This window comes from Eptatretus burgeri, chromosome 3 (genome assembly GCF_056783735.1).
Source record: "Eptatretus burgeri isolate ZD-2024b chromosome 3, Ebu_testis_v1, whole genome shotgun sequence".
Taxonomy (NCBI): domain Eukaryota; kingdom Metazoa; phylum Chordata; class Myxini; order Myxiniformes; family Myxinidae; genus Eptatretus; species Eptatretus burgeri.
The window spans coordinates 140,469,397-140,495,128 of record NC_140963.1 but is presented as its reverse complement, the minus strand read 5'-3'; the positions used below and the strand labels follow the sequence as shown (position 1 = coordinate 140,495,128).

The following is a 25,732-nucleotide window of genomic DNA, read 5'->3' as shown; positions in this document are numbered from 1 at the left end:
ATGCCTTTGCCTCGCTTCTTCCTAGTGTCTGCCTTCAAACTGTCTGTGAGGTATTCATCCCAGACAATATCCATCCTGCTCGTATGCTGCAGCTGAGATGTGATGTATGGCAAGAATACTTCTGATGCATACTCGTTGAAGGTCTTTGCTGTGCCAGGTGGCAGCATACTGATGATCGCTGCACCATCAAGGATGATGACTTCAACTGCTGGACTAGCAACAGCAGCAGCATTCTCCTGTGGAGGGACCAGATCTTCTAAGCAGCCAACCACATCACATTTTGTTCAAAGTCTCATCTTGCCCATGTGTGACAGTGCAGGGGGACATGCTTGGTTCTCATGTGCGAAGAACTCATCAAGATCTCCATCACGTATCTGGGACGCAATGCACAACCTGGAGAACAGGGAGCAGTCATTCTTCAGAGATGAAATCTGCAGTTGTGCTTTTGACTTCTCTCTGACTGGAGGTCGGCTGAAGAGAGGGAGGTTGTTTCTCTTGATTGGGTCGGTGATGGGCTTTGTCTGGTTGATAAGTCTCTCATGGACATAGGAGTCATGCGGTTCTTGTCCCAGCTTCTCGATCTGGCGTACAGTATTGATAACTGCTGGGTCTGCCAGGTCTCTGCTGTCTAGCACCAGGAGATCCTTGCTGTCATCACAAAATGTGTTGCCCATCTCCCCCATGACTTGAGTGAGTGAACGCACATCTCTAGCAAAGGCTACCTGTGTGTGCTTTGTCTGCTCGTGGTGTTTGTGAACAGCCTTCTTGGTCTCTGATGTGGCCTGGAACTCAGCGATCACTCTGGCCATCTCTGAACTAGACACCATCCAGCGGCGTAATGCAGCGGGATTCTATGTCAGGCCTAAAGCTCCTCCGTCACCATTAACTAATGCGTTATTCTTCTCGTGGGCTTGGTCGATGGCCATCGCAGAAAACGCATGAGTGGTCTTCTTTACTGTGAAGTTGCTGGCAAGAAACTGCGTGTATACACTTGCATGTTTGGTCGCCAGTGTCACCATGTTGCGCAAGTGAACTGGTATCCACCTGGCGTAGTTGGTATGACCCAAGGCGAAGAACCAGGGGACAATCTTGCTCAGGGCATCAATGTATAGCAGGAAGTTCCCTTCACGGACCGATCTGACGTAGATTAGGACAGTGAGTTCCAACTTTGCTGACCTTGTAGGCAGAATTTGATTTTTGTGGCAGTCATTTTGTAAAATGGCCACCATTTTGACCCGAGGGGTAATCTGGAATGTCCCTATATCCAAAATGTTTCCTAAGGGTATGCTATAACTGTGTACCAAATTTCATGCTTGTATCATCAAAGGCACAAAACTACCAGAATATTTCACATATCTTCCAGACTAGCTGATAAATAGCTCTTCTGACATGTTGTTCTGGGGCTGCCCTTGTGGGAGGAATCTCATCCATAGCTCTCCCTTTCTTTGTGAACAGTTCCTGGCGTGCTTCATCAATTGTTTCAGCATTGCTTGTGTGGTCATACAAGTAAATTGTAAACTTTTCAAGCATTTTGAAGTGGTTGTCGGATCGGTCATCAGGTCCTTTTGAGAGTGCTAGAAAAGTATCTGTCACTTCTTCACACAACCTCCACGTCTCCCATGCAGTTCTCTTGCCACGGGTATAGAATGATGACACTGTATCACATCCTGTGTAGGCATGGAAGAATGGCAGTGCTTCAGATTTCAATGGTCCAAGGCATGTAATGATTTCATGGACAGGAATATATCTGAATGACTTTGCTGTTCCAAACGCAATCCATATCTTGGGTATTGAAAGTTCAGTCCCTGCAGCCACAGCTAAAACAACATCTGTATCCACTGTACGTATAGCGCTGTGCTTGAAGCCCTGTCGTACTGCGTCTGCAAGGTGAAGGACCATCCTCGTATCAGCTCCCTCATGATCACATGGGGATAGAAAGCTGATATTCCGTTCCCTATTGCAGACGACACTGCGCCATCGGTGCTTATAATTTCTTTCTCCGTGGAATGTTGTGCAACGTATCCAACCAAGAACGTAAACAGCTCTTTCTTATTCTCGTCAATTCTGAGGAATTCCTGCCAATTTCCTGGTAGACGTACATGTGCAGCAACCTTGCGCTGGATGACTCTACCGCGTTTCATCCTTGTCTGGGCCTTCAGACTATTGTTGCCGAAATGGCCCTTAGTGGGTTATTAAATATAGAATTAGCCCAGATCCCCCATTAAATGCATGTTTCGCCAGGTTGTTCGGTAATTTGACGTTACATGTGTGTCGGGAGGTGTCACAGGCTGTTATTTGTTTGTGCAGTGGTGGTGTACCGAGAGGTTCTTTTTCTTCCTTCCTCTCTCCGGACAATAGTCCCCGCCCAGCGCTGAGAGGGGGAGTGGCCTAGAGAAGGAAGTGAAACTGAAGGGAGGAGCCAGTGGGCTTCGAGGCGAGCGAGAAAAGGAAAGGCAGTGGTGAATCGGCCGAGAGAGAAAACTGGACCTGAGCGCGCCAAGTCTGCCCTCGGCTGGATGAGAAACGACTGGTGGGGGTTGTGATCTGCTGTGTTGGGGACGGATGTGTCTGTCTGCGATCTGCTTCGTGAAGGAGGCAGGAGAAACGACTCGAGGCTGCCTGCACGTCGAGTCGGCGATTGACTTTCATGAGAAGGTCCTTGACACGTTTGTCGATCCGCCTGCCGGAGCCCAACACCTCGATTTGGCCTGGTCTGGTGAACAGGCCAGGCCTGGACTGGTATGCTGGACCTTGTGAGAAACTAGCTGAAACCCACCATTGATCTGACGGTCTTGTGCCGTCGACCTTACACGGGGTCAGAACGCGCGGAGGCCGCGTGTGTGAGGGCTGCGACAAAAGGAGGACGAGCGCCATTTTGCCGTGCGGCGTGCTCGAGCTTGGGGCTCGAATCCGTGGACATCGGCTTGTCACGAGCCACATTCATGCCTTTGACACTTTGCTCTCGTCCATGAAACATCACCAAGTACTCTGTGTCTTGTCTGCATGCTGTCCATGTCTTGTTTGCATGTCGTTTAAGGTTTATCTCGTTAGAGTTCCCTTCGGAACCCGTAATCCGTAGCTCCCTAGTTAAGAACGGGTTATAGATTAATTACAACATTGTCGTGAATGCTTTGCTTGTGGTGTGTTCCCCGATGTCCCCAATAAATTTGGCTGATTCGTATGAAGTTGCCGCTTTGAATTAATTTGTGCCGCGCCGAGGAAGGATCCGCTCGATTTGGATATAAAGACGAAAATGGTTACAGACTGGTAGACTCCGCTCGGTCTCTGACAAAACCAGTCTGTAACCGGGGTATATTCCCCCAGCTGGCAAGGCACAGGTGTATTTTGGTATCATGGTTCGAGACGCATAACCCGAGAATTGTGCCGAACCAACCCGTGTTATAACTCCGGAGACGGCGGTGGTTAGGGTGGTGCCGAATCTGTAACATTTGGTGTCGAGAGTAGGGCGCGAAAACCCAAACTGGTTACGGACAGGGATACACTGGATACACTCATTCGACCCCACCCCTGTATTCTGAACACTATTATCCAGGTACTGATCCCATACGATGTCTAAGCGACTCACATTTTGGAGTTGGCGTTCCAAATATGGAATGAATACCTTCAAGGCATAATCCTCAAATGTTGTAAATGCAATTGGCTTTTGGATACTCACCATTGCAGCACCATCAATAATGATAACATCAAAGTTTGGTGTGTCAGAAGTAACTTCAATGCTTTTCTCAAGACACTGCATGAGGTCAGACTTGCTTCCTTGCCGAAGCTTACCTAAAAAGGACAGCGCTGGTGGACATGCCTGATTTTCATGTTGAAAGAACTCACTTAGGTTTCCATCTCTAGACTTGCAAGCAATATACAGCCTTGAAAAAAGGGAGCAATCACTCTTGAGAGATGACAGTTGTACGCTTGCTTTAGATTTTTCTCTGGGAGATGGTCGGCTGAACAGAGACAATTTGTTATTTTTCATTGGTTCTGATATTGAAGTAGACCTTTCGATAAGTCGGTCTTTCGTAAAGGTTTCATACTGTTTCTGTCCTAAATCTTCTGCATTGTCGATAGCCTCCACAACAGATGAATCTGCAATGTCCCTTGTGTCTAATGTCATTAAATCATGGCTCATCTCTGTAAATGGATTTCCAATTTCTTCCAAGACATTACATAAATCACTGACTTGCCGAACAAAGGTTTCCTGTGTGGCTTTATTCTGCTCATGATGTTTGGTGACATGGCTTATTCTTTTGTTTGGCCTTTCCATGGAAGCCTCAAATTCTGCAGTTACTCTTACAATTTCTGGGCCAGCAACCATCCAATACCTCAGTGCATCTGGATTTTGAGTCAGACCGATAGCTCCTCCCTTGCTTTTGACAGAATTGTTTTGCTCGTGTGCCTGGTCGATTGCCATTGATGAAAACACCCTGGTTGATTTGTTAATGGTAAATTTACCATTGTTAAATTCCTCAGCTATATCTGGATGACGTTCCTCCAAACCTGCAATATCTCTAATGTGTACCGGTAACCATCTGGCGTAGTTAATGTGATCGAAACTGAAGAACCAAGGTGCAAGTGCTGATAAACTGTCTATATACAGAGGGAAGTTTGCTGTTCGGACAGATCTCAAGTACGTAAAAACAAGCATTTCAAGATGTGGTGTTGTGTCCCAGAACTGAAAAAGCACACTCTTTCTTGTATAAGATGCACCATTTTTCAAATGAATCAGGCTCCTCTTCAGTGCAGAATTCTACATAGCCACTGTAAGCTCTTTTCATCAACAGGTGCAGTGCGCTCGCAGTCACTTGATGCGCATGTCTAGTTCTCGTCACATGCGACGCCTTCAGGAAAGATTCTGCTTCCCCTGAGGATGTTACTTTAGCTTGCACTAAAGCCTCCACCCATCCTGAATACTCCAGCCATTCACCTATAAGTTTCAGTGCAGCCATTTCAATGTGTAACCCTCCCAAAAGCACAATAAATTTGTCTTCACCATATTCTGAAGGCCACCGCCACTGAATCTGCTTTGCAAGAGTATAAAGGGGCTGATCCAGAGTGATGACAGGTATCTGGTTGTTGCTGAGAAGTATCATGGCTTGTCGAATCACATCAATTGAGTGTTATATCATGGCTACTGACTTTGAATCGTCTGGAAATAATGGCAACAGTGCTGTAATCGCTGGTAAGACTCCAGCTGATTCCTGTCGATTTGCATGATACGCTGCCCATGACAGATTGGTGTTATCGTTGACATTATTGCTGTAGTTCTCTTCAACCTCCACGAGCCACCTGTATGAAAATTGTGATTTAGAATGATTAGATATGATACTACATGCTTAATACCAATGAAAAATTCCATGCAAAAAACTGAATTGAAATGTTTTGTGTGATACATACTGAGTTTCCTTTTGCAACTCTTGAATGACATTCTGGCGATCACTTGTCACTTTTCCATCCACATGTGGAACTGTAAACTTTTGACATATTCAAAGGGCCAACATTGGTGTAGGAATGTAGCAGTTCATTTTGCTTCTTCGATGAAGATTCCAGTTCAAATGTATCGGAACAGGTCGTACCAAGATTCGAGGGAGTTTAAAATTGAAACAGTGATATTCCAGTTCCATGAAAAGAGCCGGTTGCCATAGAAGAGCTTGGGTTGTGGTCAATGTTATCCACTGCTGCAACCGTAAACAGACCATGGTGCAGATTTGGGGGGCAAATTACTTGTTCGCTGTGGTATTGGGCACAAACAACATTTCCCATTGTTGTTGATATTTCCATTACTCGAGTGTAAGAAATGGATAGACCAAGGTCAAATAAGGTGTCAACTAGAACGGGCACTCGTAGAGCGCATACCTTCGCTGCAGCCACTAGTTTGAACATGGCATGAGAGTGAAATGAGGAACTAAAATTCCACTAAATCTGCTCGGGAATTTCGCAAATTTAAAGTCCATGATCCTGATTTTGTGAAAGGATTTGGTTATTAGAAATATTACGATTATGACAATTTTAGGTGATTCGTTGTCCCGAGTGCTGAACTCTGTAGCATGTAGGGTCGGATTCGGTCGAATGTCACTGACCACGCAGACACGACCTGGATCAAGTCGGTCATGTTTTCAAATCCGAGCGAGGACAAAAAGGTCATTTTAATTGGCGTCTAATTAAACAAGAAAGTAAAACTCCTTTTCCTAAACCATGAGCGAAGCTATGTGCATATCAAACTATACCAAGTCTCCTTAATGAAAATTTGTTGTATTTTACTTAGTAACTAAGTTTGGTAGGGCCCTTATGGCCCTTGTTGCATCAACAGACACAGTTTAGAGACAGAGATATATTCCAGTTTACACCCAAACTTCACCAGGAAGTGTTGGGGTAGGGGCGAAATGGTGATAAACAACAAACGACTGAGTTATTACGTGTTCAATATTGTATTTATTATACTTGACGGAACATGGTGTTGACATAGAACACAGACAAATATGGAAATGTATGAGATTACAGTAGATAATAGGAGACTAATAAAAGTTGGCAAAAGATACATGTTATTTCGTTAGATCTACTCATGAAACATTATGTTGAAATATTTGAAATGGGAACAACACATTTTCGGTGATCGCGAATGTGCCACAAATGCGTGAGGAACAAAAAAAAATCATATTTCAAGGGAGACACAAAGCATGTCGTGGTCTGAATAGTACGTGTCAACGACATCCACGTGTACGGCGACTGGCTGGTTGACGTATACGTGGTCCAGTAGAGATCTCTGGTCTGTCGTTGGCTCAGTCACATACTGGCGGAACCCGTGTTGTGCCATCAGCTGTAGGATATCGTTTTCCGGAGCACCAAGCAGGTCAAAATTGAAGTCACCCAGAATGACCGTAATCGTTCTGTATTTAGTGCCGTCAGGAAAAGTTTAAGTTTATCTTTGAACGCCGTTTGACTCTGTGATGGAGGTCTGTATAATGTCACGATATTAATTGTCCTGTTGTGGACAAAGACGGATACTCCTTTGTGTTCCAGATCTGAGATAGTGTCTAAACCTGCTGGATGCATTTTTTTCCGGTGTCATAATCATGATGCCACCTCGGCTGACACCATGGTCGATGGGCCTTTCAGCTCAGAAGCACTGCAAGCATTTCTTCAGCATCTGACATTGTCCGATTTGTAGTCCATCATGCAGAAATGTTTCGGCGAAACAGAAAACATCCATCTTTAGCATCACTGGATCTTTCTTCATGTCGTCCAAGTGCTGAAGATAGGATCTGACATTAAGGAAACTGATGTTGAGACACTTGTTTGTTTGATAATGGGGTCTTGGAGCATCAATTTTCGGAATGTTGGTGAGACGGTTAATTTCTTGCTGAACGGCAGGATTAATGCGGATGCTACTCACATTAAATCCCAAAAAGAAAAGTCCCTGAATTGACCGGACACGGCTCATTGCAACATATGCCTGGCCAGGCATAAATTTGCCTCGGCCTTGTATCGTCACAACGATTTGTTCAAGCGTTTTCCCCTGAACTTGGTGAATAGTGCACCCCCAGGCAAGTGTGAGAGGGAACTGAGATCGCTTCACCTCCACTGAGTGTCATGCCCTTCCAGTAAAAAATTGAACCTGCTGTCTCATGATCGGGACCGCGTCCGGATAGCGTTGCTTGTACTGGCTCTGGGCAATTGCGTCCTTGCCGACTCGAGGACTGTCAAACTTGACCAGAATGGTAGTCACCTGATCTCCTGTACAGTAAGTCCTCGCTAACCGGAAGTTCGCAAATCGTAGTTTCGATTTTTCGTAATTTAGTTTTAATGACCAATTTTTCAATTATCGCAAACATTTTATGCCTATCGTAATGTCATTGCAAGGAAAAACGCAAAAAAAAGTTTCAAACTGCCTGCAAAAAACAACAATCACACAGGATGCACATAAACACACTTTCACTTTACTGCGCATGTACTGTATGCTGTACTGTACGTATTCTCTTCACGCTCGCCTGCATACCTTCCAGTATGAATCCCAAGCGACCCGCAAGTCTTTTGCCGAGCACACCTCGTTTCAAGCGACAGCGAAAGGCTGTCACATTGAAGGTGAAATTGGATATAATTAAAAGACATGAACGAGGTGAAGGGACAACGGAAATCGGCCGCGCGCATGCAATCGCTGCATCGACTGTACATTCGATCGTTCAAAGTTCAGCAAAGATAAAGAAAATATCACAGATTGCGACCAGTTTGAGTGCAACGACACTAACGAGAATGAGAGATGGTGCCATGCACAACATGAAGCGTTTATTTTGTGTGTGGATAGAAGATCAAACTAAACGTCGCATGCTTTTATCTCTTGCTGTGATACAAGAAAAAGCGCGTCGTTTGTTAGGGCATTGACCCACGATTACGTGATCAATTACTTCTCCAATCATGTTGAGAAGTATCTCCAAGGAGAACAACATTGACAACAAATCTTTGCTGCTTGTAGACAATGCTCCTGCCCATCCTCAGCAAATGGAAGACTGGTGTGAAAACGTGCAGGTAGTATTTTTACCACCAAATACTACCTCACTTTTACAGCCTGTGGATCAGGGAGTTATTGCGGCTTTTAAAGCCTATTATGTTAAGCATACCATGCTGCAGCTTATCAAAAAAACTGATAAGGACAAGCTATCAATCAAGGAGTTTTGGCGAACATACAACATAAAAATGGCTTTGGAAAACATTGAGGATTCATGGGCGGAGGCGAGTGCCTCCACAATGAACGCTGTGTGAAAGAAAGTGTGGCCCGAGTGTGTCCACAATTTCACGGGGTTTGCTGATGTTCCGTTGATTACAAGTCAAATTGTAGACCTGGCGCAGGAGGTTGGTTTGAAGAGGTTGACGAAGAGGACGTGGATGACTTACTGGAGTCTCATGCAGAACCCTTAAGCAATGAAGATCTTATGGAGTTGGAACAGCAGTGTGCTCTTGAGGAAGAAGAAGATGCTGTGACACCTTCATCCGAGCATCTCACCATGAAAAACCTCAGCCAAATCCTCAGCTCGTTTGAAAGTGCCACAGAATTTGTTATCGAGCAAGATCCAAATCTTGAAAGGAGCACTGATTTTAGCTGTGTTGTTTATGATGCCCTTTGTTGCTATAAGGAATGTTATGCAGCAAAGAAAAAGAAAGCCATCCAGCCCACTCTCCATGCATTTTTCAAGCCAAAAGATGCAGCACCAACTCCATCCACCATCCAGGATGCTCCTTCAACCAGCTGCCAAGAGACCGTTCCTACTGTTGAAGAAAGTGACAGCACAGTGTCAAGTGAAGAGGGGGACGATTCTGCCACTCCGCAAGTGTGACTTGTCCACCGCAATCAACTCCGTTCCTTCAGCCTCGGGGTAAGTCTCCACGACTCGAGGAGTATGTTTTGTTTATTTGTGTTTATGTCCAAAAAATTCCGAGCCAAAAACACATCCCCCCTTTAACACATTGGTTTCTATGGGAAAATATGTTTTGTTTAACACAGTTTCGCTTATCATAAGGTTTTCCAGGAACGCAACCCTTGCGAAAAGCGAGGACTTACTGTAGTCTCTATTGCAAGGACAGTTCCACAGACGCCATTTGCCAAACCGTCAGACACGTTAATGTTGACGGTGATCATAACTCGTGCCCCTTTTGTCACCATAACGACTTGTCTGAGTCCTCCAGTGTCAGATGCTTTTGTGGACATAATCACATCAAGTTGACCAGTCCTGACGTCCTTCTTTTTATCAATGGCCTTGATTTCATATATTGGAGACCTTGATTTCTTGATATGCGTCATGTTGTGGTTGTCTACTTCTTTGTTCGTCTTAAAGACGTATAAGGCGTCAGCTGGATAGTCGGGGTTGGATGTGGTGATCACTCGATTTATGAGTAGTTTAATGTCTTCCTCGTTACAGGACGCTGTTCTGACCCTCATGAGCAAATCAGCAAACCGCTTGTCATCTTTTTGTCTCATGCTTTTGGTCAACTGGATCATGGTGAAATTTTCCTCCCAGAGTGATCCGTGTAACCTGGCGTAACAATCTGAGGGAAGTCCAAATACATGATCTTGGCCAACGGGTTGGAGTTGAAAGAGATCTCCAACGGCAAGAATGCTGACGTCTCCAAAACGCGAGTTAGCATCTGATATGCCTGTGATGTCTTGAAGTCGCCGATGGATATGATATTGGAGATCTGCTCCCACCATTGACACCTCATCTATAATGAGAAGTTTGGCTTCCCGATGCGTGATCTGAGTGAGTTAAGCTTCTCGCTGCTCGCGGGCATATACTCTCTCTTACTGCGTGGACCACATGCGAAACTAAAGGCCGAGTGTAGTGTCATTCCTTCGATACCGAATGCAGCCGTTCCTGTGAATGCTGTGAGAATAACGGGCAGCTCGTCAGGCTCAAAGTGCCCAGACAATGGTTTCAGTTACTACATTGTCTCGTAGTGCACAAGCTTGATGATGTGGTTTTCCCGACACCACCGGGTCCACTGAGGAAAACTCTGTAGACTGGTGGTGGTGTCCCAGACTTCAGAGCGAGTATCGTGTCTTTGCACCACTTGCGATGCATTTTGATAACTTCCATTTGTTTTACATTCAAGGTCCGCGCCATGTTCCTATATTCCTCAGGTGTCATCAAGGTCTTTCCAAGTTCTGCGGTGAAGCGCGCATGCAGTTCGATATTCGTTGGGCGCGTTTCCGGAGCCAGATCAAGGTTTTCTGCCATGTCCGCTTGCTCAACAAAGCGTTCATTCACAACGCCTTCATCTTCTTGTTGTGCCTGTTCGTGTTGTGCATTAGGTGCCATGGAGTCCCAAGCGTGTTCAGGCGGCCCGTATTCGTGAAGGTCTTGGAACGCTTGCTCGATTTCACCGGCATTGTGTGTGAATTTCTGAACGTTGTTTTGGGCGACAGCTTGAACTTGCTGGTACCTTTCTGTGAATGATGCACAATTTCCCTTGAGGTCTGTCTCTTCGTTTCACCAAGGATGGTATAGCATCAACAGATTCCTGTATTTAGCATCTCCCTCATCTTTCTCTTGGTGGAATCTGATTACACAGGGTTTACGTCGTTTGCGCCTTTGTCCAAGACCATTTTGTAACTGAATTTTGGTGTTGGCCGCACTGCGATTGTCATCGTCGTCTTGATCATCATCATCATCGGACAGGACTTGTGGTTGGTGATCATGTCCTTCAACAGTGGCAGTGCGCGTGGTAGTGTAATTTGCTGCAAACTCAGCCAGCGACATGTTCTCAAGAATATGTGGTCGAGCTTCGTACCTGTCGAGAAGAGATGTGCAGTAGATGTCTTCAGAATCATTGTCCATGTCCATGAGTTGCGCCCGAGGTTTCAACATAGCCACTCTTTTTTTTCTTTTGGTGAAGTGTTGATGAAGACGACCGTTCGAGTGGATTTTTTGAGTGGCAGAGAAAGGAGTCTGTATACTGCTTCCTGAGCACTGACTTCCCTATTGTGCAGGAAGGCTGAGCCAACTTTTCTAAGTTTGTTCATGACATCCTCTCCGCGACATTCATCCACGACTGCCCTCAGCAGTTCACCCATGGCTCTTTCACTTTTCAGCATGTAGCTGGTGACATGCATGATACATGAGTATGGATCAATAATGAATTGGAGATCCATGTTATCTCTCCATGTCCGAAGAATATCCGGGTTGTATTGATTAACCCATGCCTCCTCCGGTTGACGTTTCAAGATGATTTTTTTCCCCGTCTTGCTTACTGTCAGTGCTTCTTCATATTGCTGTTCGTCAACGTGGGCTTTTTGAAGCAAATTTGACAGTGTGATGTCCCGAGAATTCTCGGGATTTTCGAGGGCCTGCTTAACTTTCTGAAGTACTTCTTGCGTTTCGCTGATCTGCCTTGCTGCAATGACTGGATCCTCCTCAGCTGGTGGCTTGGCAATGACGGTCTTTTGGCTTGGTGGGTGAGGAAATCGGAATCTACAGTTTTGTCCTCTTCTGCAAGTGGCTGAGTGTGTGTGTCTTTGTAGAGATGTAACAAGTTCACGCAGTTCGCCATCATTTTGTGGGATAGAACACGACTGGTAGCGGTCAATAAACTCCGAGACTTCATCATCCGTGTTGACGCCAATTTTTGGGGCGTCCTTAATCCAAAGGATTGTATGAGCGTGTGGAGACCCACGAGCCTGGAATTCTATACGGTGCATGAAATCTTGAAGTTCTCCAATGGGATTGCTTTTCGATCCAATAAATTCCTTGAAGAATAAATCCAGTCTGTGTTGATACTGTCTTGCTGTTGTGACGGGGTTATTTCTTAGCCATTTGCACTTCTCCTCCCAAGCCATGTTGTTGACATCATCATCACTCAGAATTGTGCCATATTGTCTTGCAATGCTCTGGATGACTTCTGGCCATTGCATGTCGGCGGCTGAGAGAGTCAGGAACCAAGTGGGTGTGCCGAGCTGCCGTACCATTGCGAGTAAATCAAGAAGTGTTGTCTTCCAGTAAGCAGGAGATCCATGCACATTCTTAAGGAATCTAAAAGCGTTGTCTGTACGGATCATTGCTTGTACATTCTCCGAGACTTTGAAAAATCCGGCATTGATTCGTCGGTCATGAAATGTCATTCCTCGCGTTTGTCTCATCGAGATCTGCAAATCATCGCGAATTTGCTTGGATTCAACCGTGTATTGGGCAGCAAGCAAATAGTCAATATCCTTGAAAAATCGTCCATCGACATGCAGTAGCCTTTGGTTGAAGTACTTTCTCGGAGTTATATTTTTTGGCCTTTCAGTTGAAAGTCCCCCGTGACCAAATGGATATTTGGATGGATTTGCAAGTTCCTCGAAAGACTCATCTAGCAGAAAGGCGCAAGGCTTTTCATTCTCAGCTGGAGCAACACAATATGTTTTGTCCGCATTTCCTTCTTCCTGGAGAAGTGTGTCGAACTGCATTCCTCTGAGTGTGGTGCTATCCTCAGAGTGAGCAGAAGCTTCTCGGTCTTGTTCGATTCCGGCCGAGATGTCATCTTCTGTAGCATTGTTAGTGGTAGAGTTTTGGAGAGCCACATAATGTTGTTCTCCAGTCAGGCCAATTGTAATGGTGTTGTCGCTTCTGCTGCCTCTCGGGTGAATGTCGTGCATCCAGTCCGGGGTAATGGTGTTGAGTACTTGGATATTGATGTTGAGCATTTCGGCCACCACCTGGACCGCGATGTTATCGGCCCATTCCCCGGACCGAAGGCCTGCAACATATCTGGCGAATCTTCTACTTGGTGATTCCTGTTGACTGGGAGTTTGACCGTCAGTTATCGCAGGAATGAAACTGGCAAAGGTTTGAGAAGTTCCATAGTTCTCGAAGAATTGTACAAGCTGATTCCTTATTTCTGATCCACTTGTTGACTGTACACCGGCATCTTGTAAAGAGACTGAAACTGCGTGAAAAAAAAGAAACAGTTCCCATCTGATGGAACATTCACGATGTCAAGATGTCGAGATCTTGCTAAGCCCCTGAGGCCTTGAAACGTATTTGGAATGGCAAGTGATGATGTTGTAGGGGATTGCACATGGTGTATAGTCGTTTCTTCGTTGAAAAGCATGGCTTCCCATCGATCTGTGTTGTCCTGTTCCCATATTTGCTCCCATTCTTGACAAATGGTTACATTTTTGTAGAGTGGATTGTTCTGTTTTAGCCATTGTAGAGCCAACATCAGTTTTTTTGGTCTGATGTATTCTTGCATGCAGTGGCCTTTGTATGCAAGTTTGCGCTTTAGTTTGAGTGGGACAACCTCGGCGTCCTGTGGCAGTCTCGGAAGCAGAGAAGTGACTGTGTCAATTTTTGACGGCACGTTTACGGCACTCCCGTGAATCGACTTTTGGCCTCCCTTGGGAAGAGTGACAATTTTCATAAAAGGAATCCGTTGGCTGATGAATCTTACTTCAAGCGGCCGGAGATCACTCAGCTCCGGAGGGACATCATCAAGAGCCAATCCATTTGCCCATGATTGCGTAGGAACTTGACCTTTCTTTATTGCACATTTGCAGGTGGTTCAAATCCACGATTTTCCGTGAGTTTCTAGATTTCGAGAGCCTTCCACAATGTTTTTGAGTGCTTTGTCTACATACTTGTCACTGTTAATTTGTGCAACAGATGTCCTGTACATAAGGCGGTGACAGGAGCAGCACGCATAAATCGGTCCCTCTTTTATTTTGGTTCTGAAACTTTCAGCGCATTCTGCAACAGTAGGTTCAAAAGAGGTTTTTAAACGCCGCCTTCTCTTTGTAGTTTCTCTGTTTGAGATTCTGCGTTGATCTGTCTGTTCAGGAGTTTGTACTTCATACGTATGTTGCATTCTTTGTCTCATTGAAGATCTGCGTTTGTCCGTCTGTTCTTGGGTTTCAGCTTCAATTTGGTTTTGCATTCTTTGTCTCATTGAGAATCTGCGCTTGGCTGTCTGTTGTGGTGTTTCCATTTCGTAATGTGTACGCATTCTGTCTCTTAGTTGTATTCCGTGACAATGCCTCCTCTGGTGTTTGTTGCAGACGATATTGTTTGACAGATTGGCAGACACGTTCTCTGCGTTGTTCTTTGTCATCATGGGATTCTTCTTGCATTCTTTTTTGCGCTGTATCTCTAAGAGTTGCGCGACGGCGTTCAGTTTCATCCAGTGACTCCCCCGCCTGATTGCCCGAGCCGATTCCCTTTTTGAGGCAAGACGACATTCAGTTTCTTCTGCAGATTCCTGCTCACGGCGAACACGATCAGCGTCCCTCTTGTTTTTGCGTCTTTGTTCAAAACTTTGTGACCTTGAACGCGACATGCTGGTGTTCTGGAGAAGTTGTCTGACACGTTCTGCACGCTCAGCAGTGTCAGGTTGCGATTCGATGTCCATTGGTGTGGGCACGGTTTTATCAGAAGTGCAGTATTGCTGTGTTTGATCAGCTGAGTCCGCTCGTTTACGTCTCCAATCTCTTCGTGAGTCAATACAATCTGCAGTTTCTTCTGCCGATTTCTGGTGACGACGGACACGCTCAGCGTCCCTTTTCTCTTTGCGTCTTTGTTCAAGACTTTTAGACCTTGAACGCGGCATTTTGATATTGAGTTGTTTCTTTGCTTCAGAGTGTTGCGGCGGAATCTTCTGTTGAAAGTTCTTCTGTTGAAAGTTCTTCTGTTGAAAGTTCTTCTGCACAGTGCCAGTTAAAGTGCTGATATTAGCCCGGAACTAGCCACACTGAGGTGACTACAATGTGTAATGTGAACGTCATCCGTATGCAAACTCGAATTAAATACATGTTATCAAGATGACATCAGCATAAATATCCCGTACAAGGCTGACGTAAGCATATATATTATGACTGTAAAGTGTAATGTGACATGTCATCAGTATGTAAAGAAAACAGTAGGTGCGATGCAGATGACTTCATCGGTAAAACCAACGCAAGGCAATGTAAAGTGAAGAAACTTTTATGTGATGACATCAGCAGGGAAAACCCACGAAAGGCAATACAAATAGAACAGTAAATGCGATGCAGATGACGTCAGCAACGGGGAAAACCCACGCAAGGTAATGCAAATAGAACAGTAAATGCGATACAGATGACGGCAGCAGCGGGGAAAACCCACGAAAGGCAATGCAGAGAACAGTAAATACTATGCAGATGACGTCATCAGGGGGAAAACCCACGAAAGGCAATGCAAATAGAACAGTAAATGCTATGCAGATGACGTCAGCAGTGGGGAAAACCCACGAAAGGCAATGCAAATAGAACAGTAAATGCTATGCAGATGACGTCAGCAGCGGGTAAAACCCACGAAATGCAATGCAAATAGAACAGTGAATGCTATGCAGATGAAGTCAGCGGGAAAACCCACGCAAGGTTATGTAATGAGAACAGTAGATTTGATGATTTAGATAACGTCAGCAGGAAATCCACACGCAAGGGTGACGTAATCATATTGTGAATGCAATGTATAATTTAACACGTCATCAGAGTGCAAACAATACCAAAATAATATATGATTACGAAGATTTCAGCATCAAATAGATATCTTAGGGATTAATCCGACACCAAAAATATGAAGCATATTTACAACATTATTTAGTGCCTGATGTTCATGTACAGTTGTCTCCTTTGCAGCCATTGACGTTCAATAAAAGTGACCTCGTTGACCTTTGCCACTTCTGGGGATTTAAAATTTAATACCGAATATTTAGGCGTTAAGTCGATGTAAACTACAGCAGAAGTGACAGTGTTACAGCAACCTCCCCCCACCCCACCCCAACCGCTCCCTTGGGTGACAGCATTGTACATGTGTCATATTAGAGGGTGGTGAATTGAATACTGAACATTTGGCGTTGATTTGATGTAAATGGGAACAAATTTGAAACTGTTATCATGAAAAAATGAGTTTGACCTTGTTGTGACCTTGACTTTTGATCCAATCGCTTCCAAAATCTAATCGATTTGTCCTCTTATGATGTCAAACGTGTCACAAAAATATCAGCCGATCCGCCTATTATTATTACCTTTGTATTAAGTTGTCCACAACGCATCTCAATACAAATATGCATTTCGTGACCCCCATGACCTTTGACCCACAACCGCTACCTAGGGTGACAATAGTACTATACCTTGTGTCATTTCAGAAGATGGGGAATTGAACACTGAACAATTTGATGTAAATCGGAAACATATTAACCGTTTTCATCATGAAAAAACGATGTTGACCTTTTTGTGACCTTGACCTTTGATCTGATCGTTCCCAAAATCTAATGGATTTGTCCTTTCATGATGCCAAACAAATCCAAAACAATTAAAGCCTCTCTGCGTTTTGTTTTTTTTGTGTTAAGTTGTCCACAACGCTTTCCGATATAAATGTGAATTTGTGTGACCCCCTTGACCTTTGACCCCCAACCGCTGCCTTGGGTGACAAAAGTACTATACCATGTGTCATATTAGAGGATGGGGAATTTAATTTTGAACATTTTGGAGTTAATTTGCTGTAAATCAAAACAAAATTGAAAATTAATCGCGAAAAAATGATTTTGACCTTTTTGTGACCTTGACCTTAACCTTTGATCCGATCGCTCCCAAAATCTAATCGATTTGTCCTCTCTTGATGCCAAACACATCCACAAAATTTCATGACAATCTGCAAAGTGGTTTTTGTGTAATGTTGTCCACAACGCTTCCCAATCAAAAACTCCATTTTGGTGACCCTCTTGACCTTTGACTTCCACAGACTAACTAGGGTTTCAAACACTATACCATACGCTATATCAATGGATCGGGATTTGAATACTGAACATTTTGGACTTAATTTGATGTAAATCGGAACAAAATTGACACTTTAATCGCAAAAAAACGATTTTGACCTTTTTGTGACCTTGACCTTGACCTTTGATCCGATCGCTCCCAAAATCTAATCGATTTGTCCTCTCATGATGTCAAACAAGTCCACAAAATTTCATAACAATCTGCTAAGTGGTTTTTGCGTAATGTTGGCCACGACGCTGCCCAATGAAAAATGCTTTGTGGTGACCCCCTTGACGTTTGACCTCCAACCGCTTACTCGGGTTACAACAACACCATATAATATGTTATATTTGAGGATAGGGCATTGAATACTGATCATTTTGGCATTAATTTGATGTAAATTGGAATACAATTGACTGTGTTATCGCGAAAATAAAAATGTTTGACCTTTTTGTGACCTTGACCTTTGATCTGATCGCTCCAAACATCTACTTGATTTGTCTTTTCATGACAACTAACCTTCCCACACAATTTCAAGCTAATCCGCTGTAAAGTTTTTGTATAAAGTGATCCAAAACATTGTTAATACCATTTTTGGTGACCCCCTTGACCTTTGATCCCCAACCGCTACCTAAGGTAATTACGCCACACTTTCATGTGGCATAGCCTAGAATGTAGAATTGAATAATGAACATTTTGGTGTTGGTTTTATCTCGTTCAGATAAAAATTGACCGCGTTATGACGAAAAAACGATTCTGACCTTTTCGTGACCGTGACCTTGACCTTTAATCCGATTGCTCCCAAAAGCTTCGCCTGGCATCCTTGAGTAACTGCACATCATCTCTGAAAATTTCATGCAAATCGGTCCAGCAGTTTTTGCGCAATGTTGTCCACACACATATTTACCAATAAATAAATACACAGGGGTCAATACAATACCTCCGTCAAACGAAGTTTGCGAAGGTAATTAAGTCTCTCTTGCGTGTTCTCGCATGTACTGTTAATCCAACGTATATGGGAGGTGGTGGCTCTCTGATCTTACTGTGGTCGACATTAATGTTCCTTTCTCGCTTTTGTCGAGCTGAATTGAACATCAGTAGTTGTGCCATGCTAAGTGTTTCCTGATTCACCCCATCCGGAGACTGCGACGCTATGTTGGAACCACCATGGATCATAGCCACTAAGGACAGTAATAATTGTAGGTCATTCATATCTCTTCTGACGATTTTCGCAGCTCTCGACAAGCATATTGCTTCTTCATCATAATCTTCAATTTCACAGGCTTTCCGCAGGGCAGACCCAATGTCTTCATCGAACGCCAGTAAAATATCCCTCCCTTGCCTGTGAGCTGTCATGTATGGAAAATGGGAGAAAATCCGGTTTTTCAATTTCGTACTGTGAGGTCGACCTTCATTTGGTAGTCCCAGTTGTTCTAATCTTCTGCTCTAGAGTTTGATTAGATCCGCAAGCTTGAATACTGGTGCCACTTCTTCCTCCATCTGTGCTTCTTCAATGTATGTTATAAGTTCAGCAAGGGCAGTACAATGACGTATTTCATCTTTGCTCTTTTCTTTTATTATTCCCGCGCTTTAAAAGAAAAGCGGGGAAATTGTGATTGTGTCCATCCGTACGTCCGTCTGTCTTACCCTGTAACTCCTCCGACACCGTTTGAAATAGGAACTTGAAACTTTGGGACATAGTAGATATATGTATGGGGAAGTGCACAACACTGTCGGATTTTTGATATGACCCCTAGGGGTCGGACCAGAAGGGGTGGGGTTATGGGGGCTGATTTTTTTCGTGTATTTACCATTGTACATGGTAAATTATTTTATAAAGAACTTACTTATGTGGCCCCCATGAGTGACAAACAGTCACAGGTTTCACTGTATTTATCTAATTGATTATGAATAATTATAATTAACATTATACACAGTTCATTCCTATAATTAAATTGATGCACAGTTCTATATTGCTGGGCAGTGTTAAATTAATGTTTCATGAAATGTTGACATGCTTGAAATGTTGACATGCTTGAGAGTGGCGGAGCACGGCCCGCTCGCTGAGACTTCTGATTTAGAAAACAGAGTAAGTCTTTGGTCATAAAGCACATCAAAAAGAAAAGAATAGTCAATCCATTTTGCAAGATAAAATTTCACCTCGTGTTAATGGGACAAAGCAGTGCGTGCAGGAATATGCGATGGTGTGCCATCGACAATGTAGTTCTAGTTTCTTTCTGTTTTTCAGCTGCTTTGTTGTACAAACCAACAAGACACTTTGGATGATATTTCACCTCTTGTGCGACGAGATCCCCAGCACCTAATTGTGCAAGAAGTTTTTCGTCTTGCAGGTCTATTGCACATCTTCGAACACGGCTATCGAGACGAAATGTAGAGGCTTCACGGAGAGGTTCTTGTAGTGAAGGTTTCTCACAGAAAAAACAAAGTTTCTTCGCAGCTTCACCCGGGATGCTACTTCGTCGCATGAACATCTTGTTTGAAGATGGCTGCGGTTCCCCCTCATGCTCTGAAGATGCATGCCTCTTCTGTGCTCTACCAAGTTTTGTTCAATTAAACTTCATGTAACATGATTTATGCCACTTTGCTTGGTGACCTGCAAGAGTCTTCTCTATCCCAGATCCTTCATCGAGGTTCCCTCCATCTATGGGGTTGGGCAGCTCACCAATTTCACTGAAACTAATGATATTCCTTGCTAATGTGGAATACCCTTGACCAGCACTCGGTCTTTTGGATTGTGCAGGACATTGTAAAATTTCTGGGGATATCTGCTGACAAAGTACACAAATATTCCAGTCAATTTATTTTGGTGTTCCTTTACTTACTCTCATAGAAGTCATTGGGTCGAACAGTTTATGGCTTTTAGTAGACTTCATTATGTGTATATCTTCTAATCTTCACACATCTGCAACTGTACAAAAATAAATTAGAAAACTGATTAAATACTACATGCATTAAAACGTATTAAAAATTCCAAACCAAATTCTCAGAGACTGTCTTTAGTTGTTCACACAGTCACATGAAATACAATGTAACTCAAAGATATCAAACACAAATTCAGAGATTTATGGCCGTAATGTTAATAATAGCTCAGTTTGCATATCCCAGATGTAAAACAATTCAAAACCCAACAAAAAATTTCATTACCAAAGACTATTTGGCCATCTGGAATCACATATATTATATATGGTATAAAATTGTCCACCATCTTGGAAAATGGTGGCTGCAGCAAGGGGAGGTAACTTTTCAGGTGGCTCCATATCTGAAATTAATTGCATGACATAACTCTACCAGCGTGCAAAATTCCATGCTTGTACGTAAAATAGCCCAATTCTCTCAAATATCTGCCCCACTATTCATACACCAACGGCATGGCATGACACCTTATTGGCCCCAGGATAAATAAGCCTAAAATGCTGTGTTTTATTAGTTCCTAACACATACTCCTAGTTTACCCTCTTCCCTCTCCCACAGCATTTGAATGCCATTTTGAAAAAAACGAAGTTCTCATGTTCTTTAAAGAGATGATAGAATTTTCACAGTTGGAAACCCCGAATATGTGTGTTTTGCAAAGACTCATGTGTAAAAAAAAAAAAAAAAATGCTGTGGATGCCATGATAGACAATGCTCCTTTGGTCCTTAATCTCAATTTGTTTGTTGTTTTGTTTGATTGTGCTTGTTTTTCCTTGTCCTCAGGTTCACTACCTACTCTATGGTCAGGGATTTCAGACTTGGGAATACTCTCCAGTATATGCACTGCGCTCCTACGCCTACCTGTGGCTACTGGCACTGCCAGGCTGGCTGCACGCTCACGTCCTCGGGGCCAACAAGGTGCCATGCCAGTTTTATTTGAGTGAATGAAGTCCCACATTGTCTTTCAATAGTTTGGTTCTGGCATTTGCAGTTTCATGATGTGACACTTTCAGGAGGAAGTTTTTCAGGAGTAGGCAAAGGACACGAATATCTGACTCGAAAAACGAGCACCTTCCTCGCATTGCATGAACCTTACCCATTTTTGTGCAATATTTTTTCACAAAGTGCCATGTAGGAGCCATAACACAGAGACAGCATTACAACCAACCACAACCAGTCCTTGATTTTGTTGTAGTCAATATGGCTCACCTGGAGCATTTTGTTTTTCTTTAGCGAGGCTTTAACAGCAAGGAAGAACTGACAGTGGGACAAATGTCAAGGGAATGCTTGAACAGGAAAATAGGAGAGGGAAAAAGGGAGGCAACACTAAAAACTAGCAAGAGGTTTGGTGAGGAAAGGATCATGGGTCAGAATTGGGGATGATGAGCGATGGCAGTGTATTGCTTGCTTAAAACCTCGGAGGGAAAAGTGAGACAGTTCCATAGATGGAAGAAGCGATGAATAAAAGAGTAAAGGTGTATAGTCCGTGGGCCAAGGGGACCAACTGTGCACCCCCCTATGATCCAACCTAATCAGTATGTTAATTGATGTCTTCTTCGATGGAAAAAAGATGTGAACATTGAAAAAAAAAATCTTTTGGTCTAGTTTTTCTCATGCCCTATTAGGACTCGCATCAAAATGTCACTTTTTCAGCATTTTCGCTATTTCTTGAGGTTCGTGAAATTTGTTCACTTTGATATTGCAATATCTCAGTTGTTACTGGCTCAAATTTGATCTTGTAACACAACCAATATAACACGCCAACTTTGTAATGTCAAACAAATCTTTTAAATTTTTATTTTACATCTCGCACCAACGTATTGAAAATGATTGCCAATATATAAACCAAAATCCTTTGAAATATGTCAAATAACAAAATAGGGGCAATACCTGTGGGCGCTTTCCTGGTAGTAGGCGTGGATGACCCACAAAATAGCTAACGGAGAAAAAAGTAAATTTTATTCGTATAGATTAGCAAATACAAGCTGTTGCTTCGCTGATGAGAATATTAAGGGGAGGGTAAGATGGAGTGGAGAGTCGGGAGGGAAGCGTGAGGGTAGGGTGAGAGGAGGGAGGGGAGTGGGGTGGGGGAGCGAGGATGGAGGGTGGAGTGACGAAGGAGTGGGGGAGCGAGGGGAGGGGCAAAAAAGGAGTAAATAATGTGTAAATAAATCGGATAACAAATAAAAACATTGAATTGAATTACTTTTTAATAATTGTTGTTATGATTGCAGTGGGATCCAGTACATATTGCTTGTGGCAGGCTTATTCAGGTGTGCCAGGCTGTCCAGTTGAGGTTGAAGGCTCAGAAAATGAAATGGAGGCTGATTCGCTTGGGATTTTTTTCACTAACTTCACAATGGAGACTAGAGTGGCTGCTTTCATTTTCTGTTTGTAGACCTCCTTGTAACATTTTAGGAAATTCTCCATCTCCCGACGCACCTTGGAACTGCTCATCACAAACCGCTCGCTCAGAGTGGTGGAGCACGGTCCGTCCTTTAAAATGGCGGAGAACGGTCCGCTCGCTCAGAGTGGCGGAGCACGGTCCGCACGCTCAGAGTGGCGGAGCACGGTCCGCTCGCTCAGAGTGGCGGAGCACGGTCCGCTCGCTCAGAGTGGCGGAGCACGGTCCGCTCGCTCAGAGTGGCGGAGCACGGTCCGCTCGCTCAGAGTGGCGGAGCACGGTCCGCTCGCTCAGAGTGGCGGAGCACGGTCCGCTCGCTCAGAGTGGCGGAGCACGGTCCGCTCGCTCAGAGTGGCGGAGCACGGTCCGCTCGCTCAGAGCGGCGGAGCACGGTCCGCTCGCTCAGAGCGGCGGAGCACGGTCCGCTCGCTCAGAGCGGCGGAGCACGGTCCGCTCGCTCAGAGCGGCGGAGCACGGTCCGCTCGCTCAGAGCGGCGGAGCACGGTCCGCTCGCTCAGAGCGGCGGAGCACGGTCCGCTCGCTCAGAGCGGCGGAGCACGGTCCGCTCGCTCAGAGCGGCGGAGCACGGTCCGCTCGCTCAGAGCGGCGGAGCACGGTCCGCTCGCTCAGAGCGGCGGAGCACGGTCCGCTCGCTCAGAGCGGCGGAGCACGGTCCGCTCGCTCAGAGCGGCGGAGCACGGTCCGCTCGCTCAGAGCGGCGGAGCACGGTCCGCTCGCTCAGAGCGGCGGAGCACGGTCCGCTCGCTCAGAGCGGCGGAGCACGGTCCGCTCGCTCAGAGCGGCGGAGCACGGTCCGCTCGCTCAGAGCGGCGGAGCACGGTCCGCTCGCTCAGAGCGGCGGAGCACGGTCCGCTCGCTCAGAGCGGCGGAGCACGGTCCGCTCGCTCAGAGCGGCGGAGCACGGTCCGCTCGCTCAGAGCGGCGGAGCACGGTCCGCTCGCTCAGAGCGGCGGAGCACGGTCCGCTCGCTCAGAGCGGCGGAGCACGGTCCGCTCGCTCAGAGCGGCGGAGCACGGTCCGCTCGCTCAGAGCGGCGGAGCACGGTCCGCTCGCTCAGAGCGGCGGAGCACGGTCCGCTCGCTCAGAGCGGCGGAGCACGGTCCGCTCGCTCAGAGCGGCGGAGCACGGTCCGCTCGCTCAGAGCGGCGGAGCACGGTCCGCTCGCTCAGAGCGGCGGAGCACGGTCCGCTCGCTCAGAGCGGAGGAGCACGGTCCGCTCGCTCAGAGCGGAGGAGCACGGTCCGCTCGCTCAGAGCGGAGGAGCACGGTCCGCTCGCTCAGAGCGGAGGAGCACGGTGCGCTCGCTCAGAGCGGAGGAGCACGGTGCGCTCGCTCAGAGCGGAGGAGCACGGTGCGCTCGCTGAGAGCGGAGGAGCACGGTGCGCTCGCTCAGAGCGGAGGAGCACGGTGCGCTCGCTGAGAGCGGAGGAGCACGGTGCGCTCGCTGAGAGCGGAGGAGCACGGTGCGCTCGCTGAGAGCGGAGGAGCACGGTGCGCTCGCTGAGAGCGGAGGAGCACGGTGCGCTCGCTGAGAGCGGAGGAGCACGGTGCGCTCGCTCAGAGCGGCGGAGCACGGTGCGCTCGCTCAGAGCGGCGGAGCACGGTGCGCTCGCTCAGAGCGGCGGAGCACGGTGCGCTCGCTCAGAGCGGCGGAGCACGGTGCGCTCGCTCAGAGCGGCGGAGCACGGTGCGCTCGCTCCGAGCGGCGGAGCACGGTGCGCTCGCTCCGAGCGGCGGAGGAGGGTCCGCTCGCTGAGAGCGGCGGAGGAGGGTCCGCTCGCTGAGAGCGGCGGAGCACGGGCCCGCTCGCTGAGAGCGGCGGAGCACGGGCCCGCTCGCTGAGAGCGGCGGAGCACGGGCCCGCTCGCTGAGAGCGGCGGAGCACGGGCCCGCTCGCTGAGCTATTATGAAAAATAACTATTATGAAGAAATCATTGCAGGCTTTTCTAAGTCGAGCTATGGTTGAGCCGACCGAAAAATATGGAGGTCTCCGGCCCCAGCGAAGTTACCCAGGAGACTCCCGAAGACCCCATGGAGAGCGGTGACTGAGGATGCGCCTTGTAAAGGATATAATTCAATATGGCCATTAATTATCTTCAAAAGGGGTGTTTTAATTAACCCAAACACCAAATTTCACTCTTGCACTTCCTTGGAGTTTTCTTCGTATGCATGCAAAGATTTAGGCTGTTAGTTTTCATGGTTTTGATGTTATGGAGGAGATAAGCACATGCACACACTGACATTTATTTGGATAGATAAAGAGAGAGAATGATGGGGAGGCCAAGAATTGAAATTGTGCAATAAAGAGAGTGGGCTGTTGCATTGCAGGTGGGCCGTTGCCTTCCGTTGCGTCGAGCGTGGGCCGTTGCCTTTTGTTGCTCGGCCCATTGCCTTCTGTTGCATCGCCTGTGTGGCCCGTTGCCTTCCTTTGCGTCGCCAGCATGGCCCGTTACCTTTCGTTGCATCGCCAGTGTGGCCCGTTGCCTTTCGTTGCGTAGCCTGTGTGGCCCGTTGTGTTGCCAGCGTGGCCCGTTGCCTTCCGTTGCGTCGCCTACGTGGCCCGTTGCCTTCCGTTGCGTCGCCTGCGTGGCCCGTTGCCTTCCGTTGCGTCGCCTGCGTGGCCCGTTGCCTTCCGTTGCGTCGCCTGCGTGGCCCGTTGCGTCGCCTGCGTGGCCCGTTACGTCGCCTGCGTGGCCCGTTGCGTCGCCTGCGTGGCCCGTTGCGTCGCCTGCGTGGCCCGTTGCGTCGCCTGCGTGGCCCGTTGCGTCGCCTGCGTGGCCCGTTGCGTCGCCTGCGTGGCCCGTTGCGTCGCCTGCGTGGCCCGTTGCGTCGCCTGCGTGGCCCGTTGCGTCGCCTGCGTGGCCCGTTGCGTCGCCTGCGTGGCCCGTTGCGTCGCCTGCGTGGCCCGTTGCGTCGCCTGCGTGGCCCGTTGCCTTCCGTTGCGTCGCCTGCGTGGCCCGTTGCCTTCCGTTGCGTGGCCCGTTGCCTTCCGTTGCGTCGCCTGCGTGGCCCGTTGCCTTCCGTTGCGTCGCCTGCGTGGCCCGTTGTCTTCCGTTGCGTCGCCTGCGTGGCCCGTTGCCTTCCGTTGCGTCGCCTGCGTGGCCCGTTGCCTTCCGTTGCGTCGCCTGCGT

At 46.6% G+C, this 25,732-nt stretch overlaps 1 protein-coding gene across 2 annotated transcripts in view; it reads left to right on the top strand.

Annotated features, from left to right (window-relative positions):
- ALG9 (ALG9 alpha-1,2-mannosyltransferase) overlaps positions 1-25,732 on the top strand; it is an 83,985-nt gene that overhangs the window by 28,640 nt on the left and 29,613 nt on the right. For both annotated transcript variants that reach the window (XM_085875935.1, XM_085875934.1), the window contains exon 3: positions 20,960-21,094. In XM_085875935.1, the coding sequence (XP_085732061.1) occupies positions 20,960-21,094 (135 nt within the window). The remainder of the gene's footprint in view (positions 1-20,959; positions 21,095-25,732) is intronic.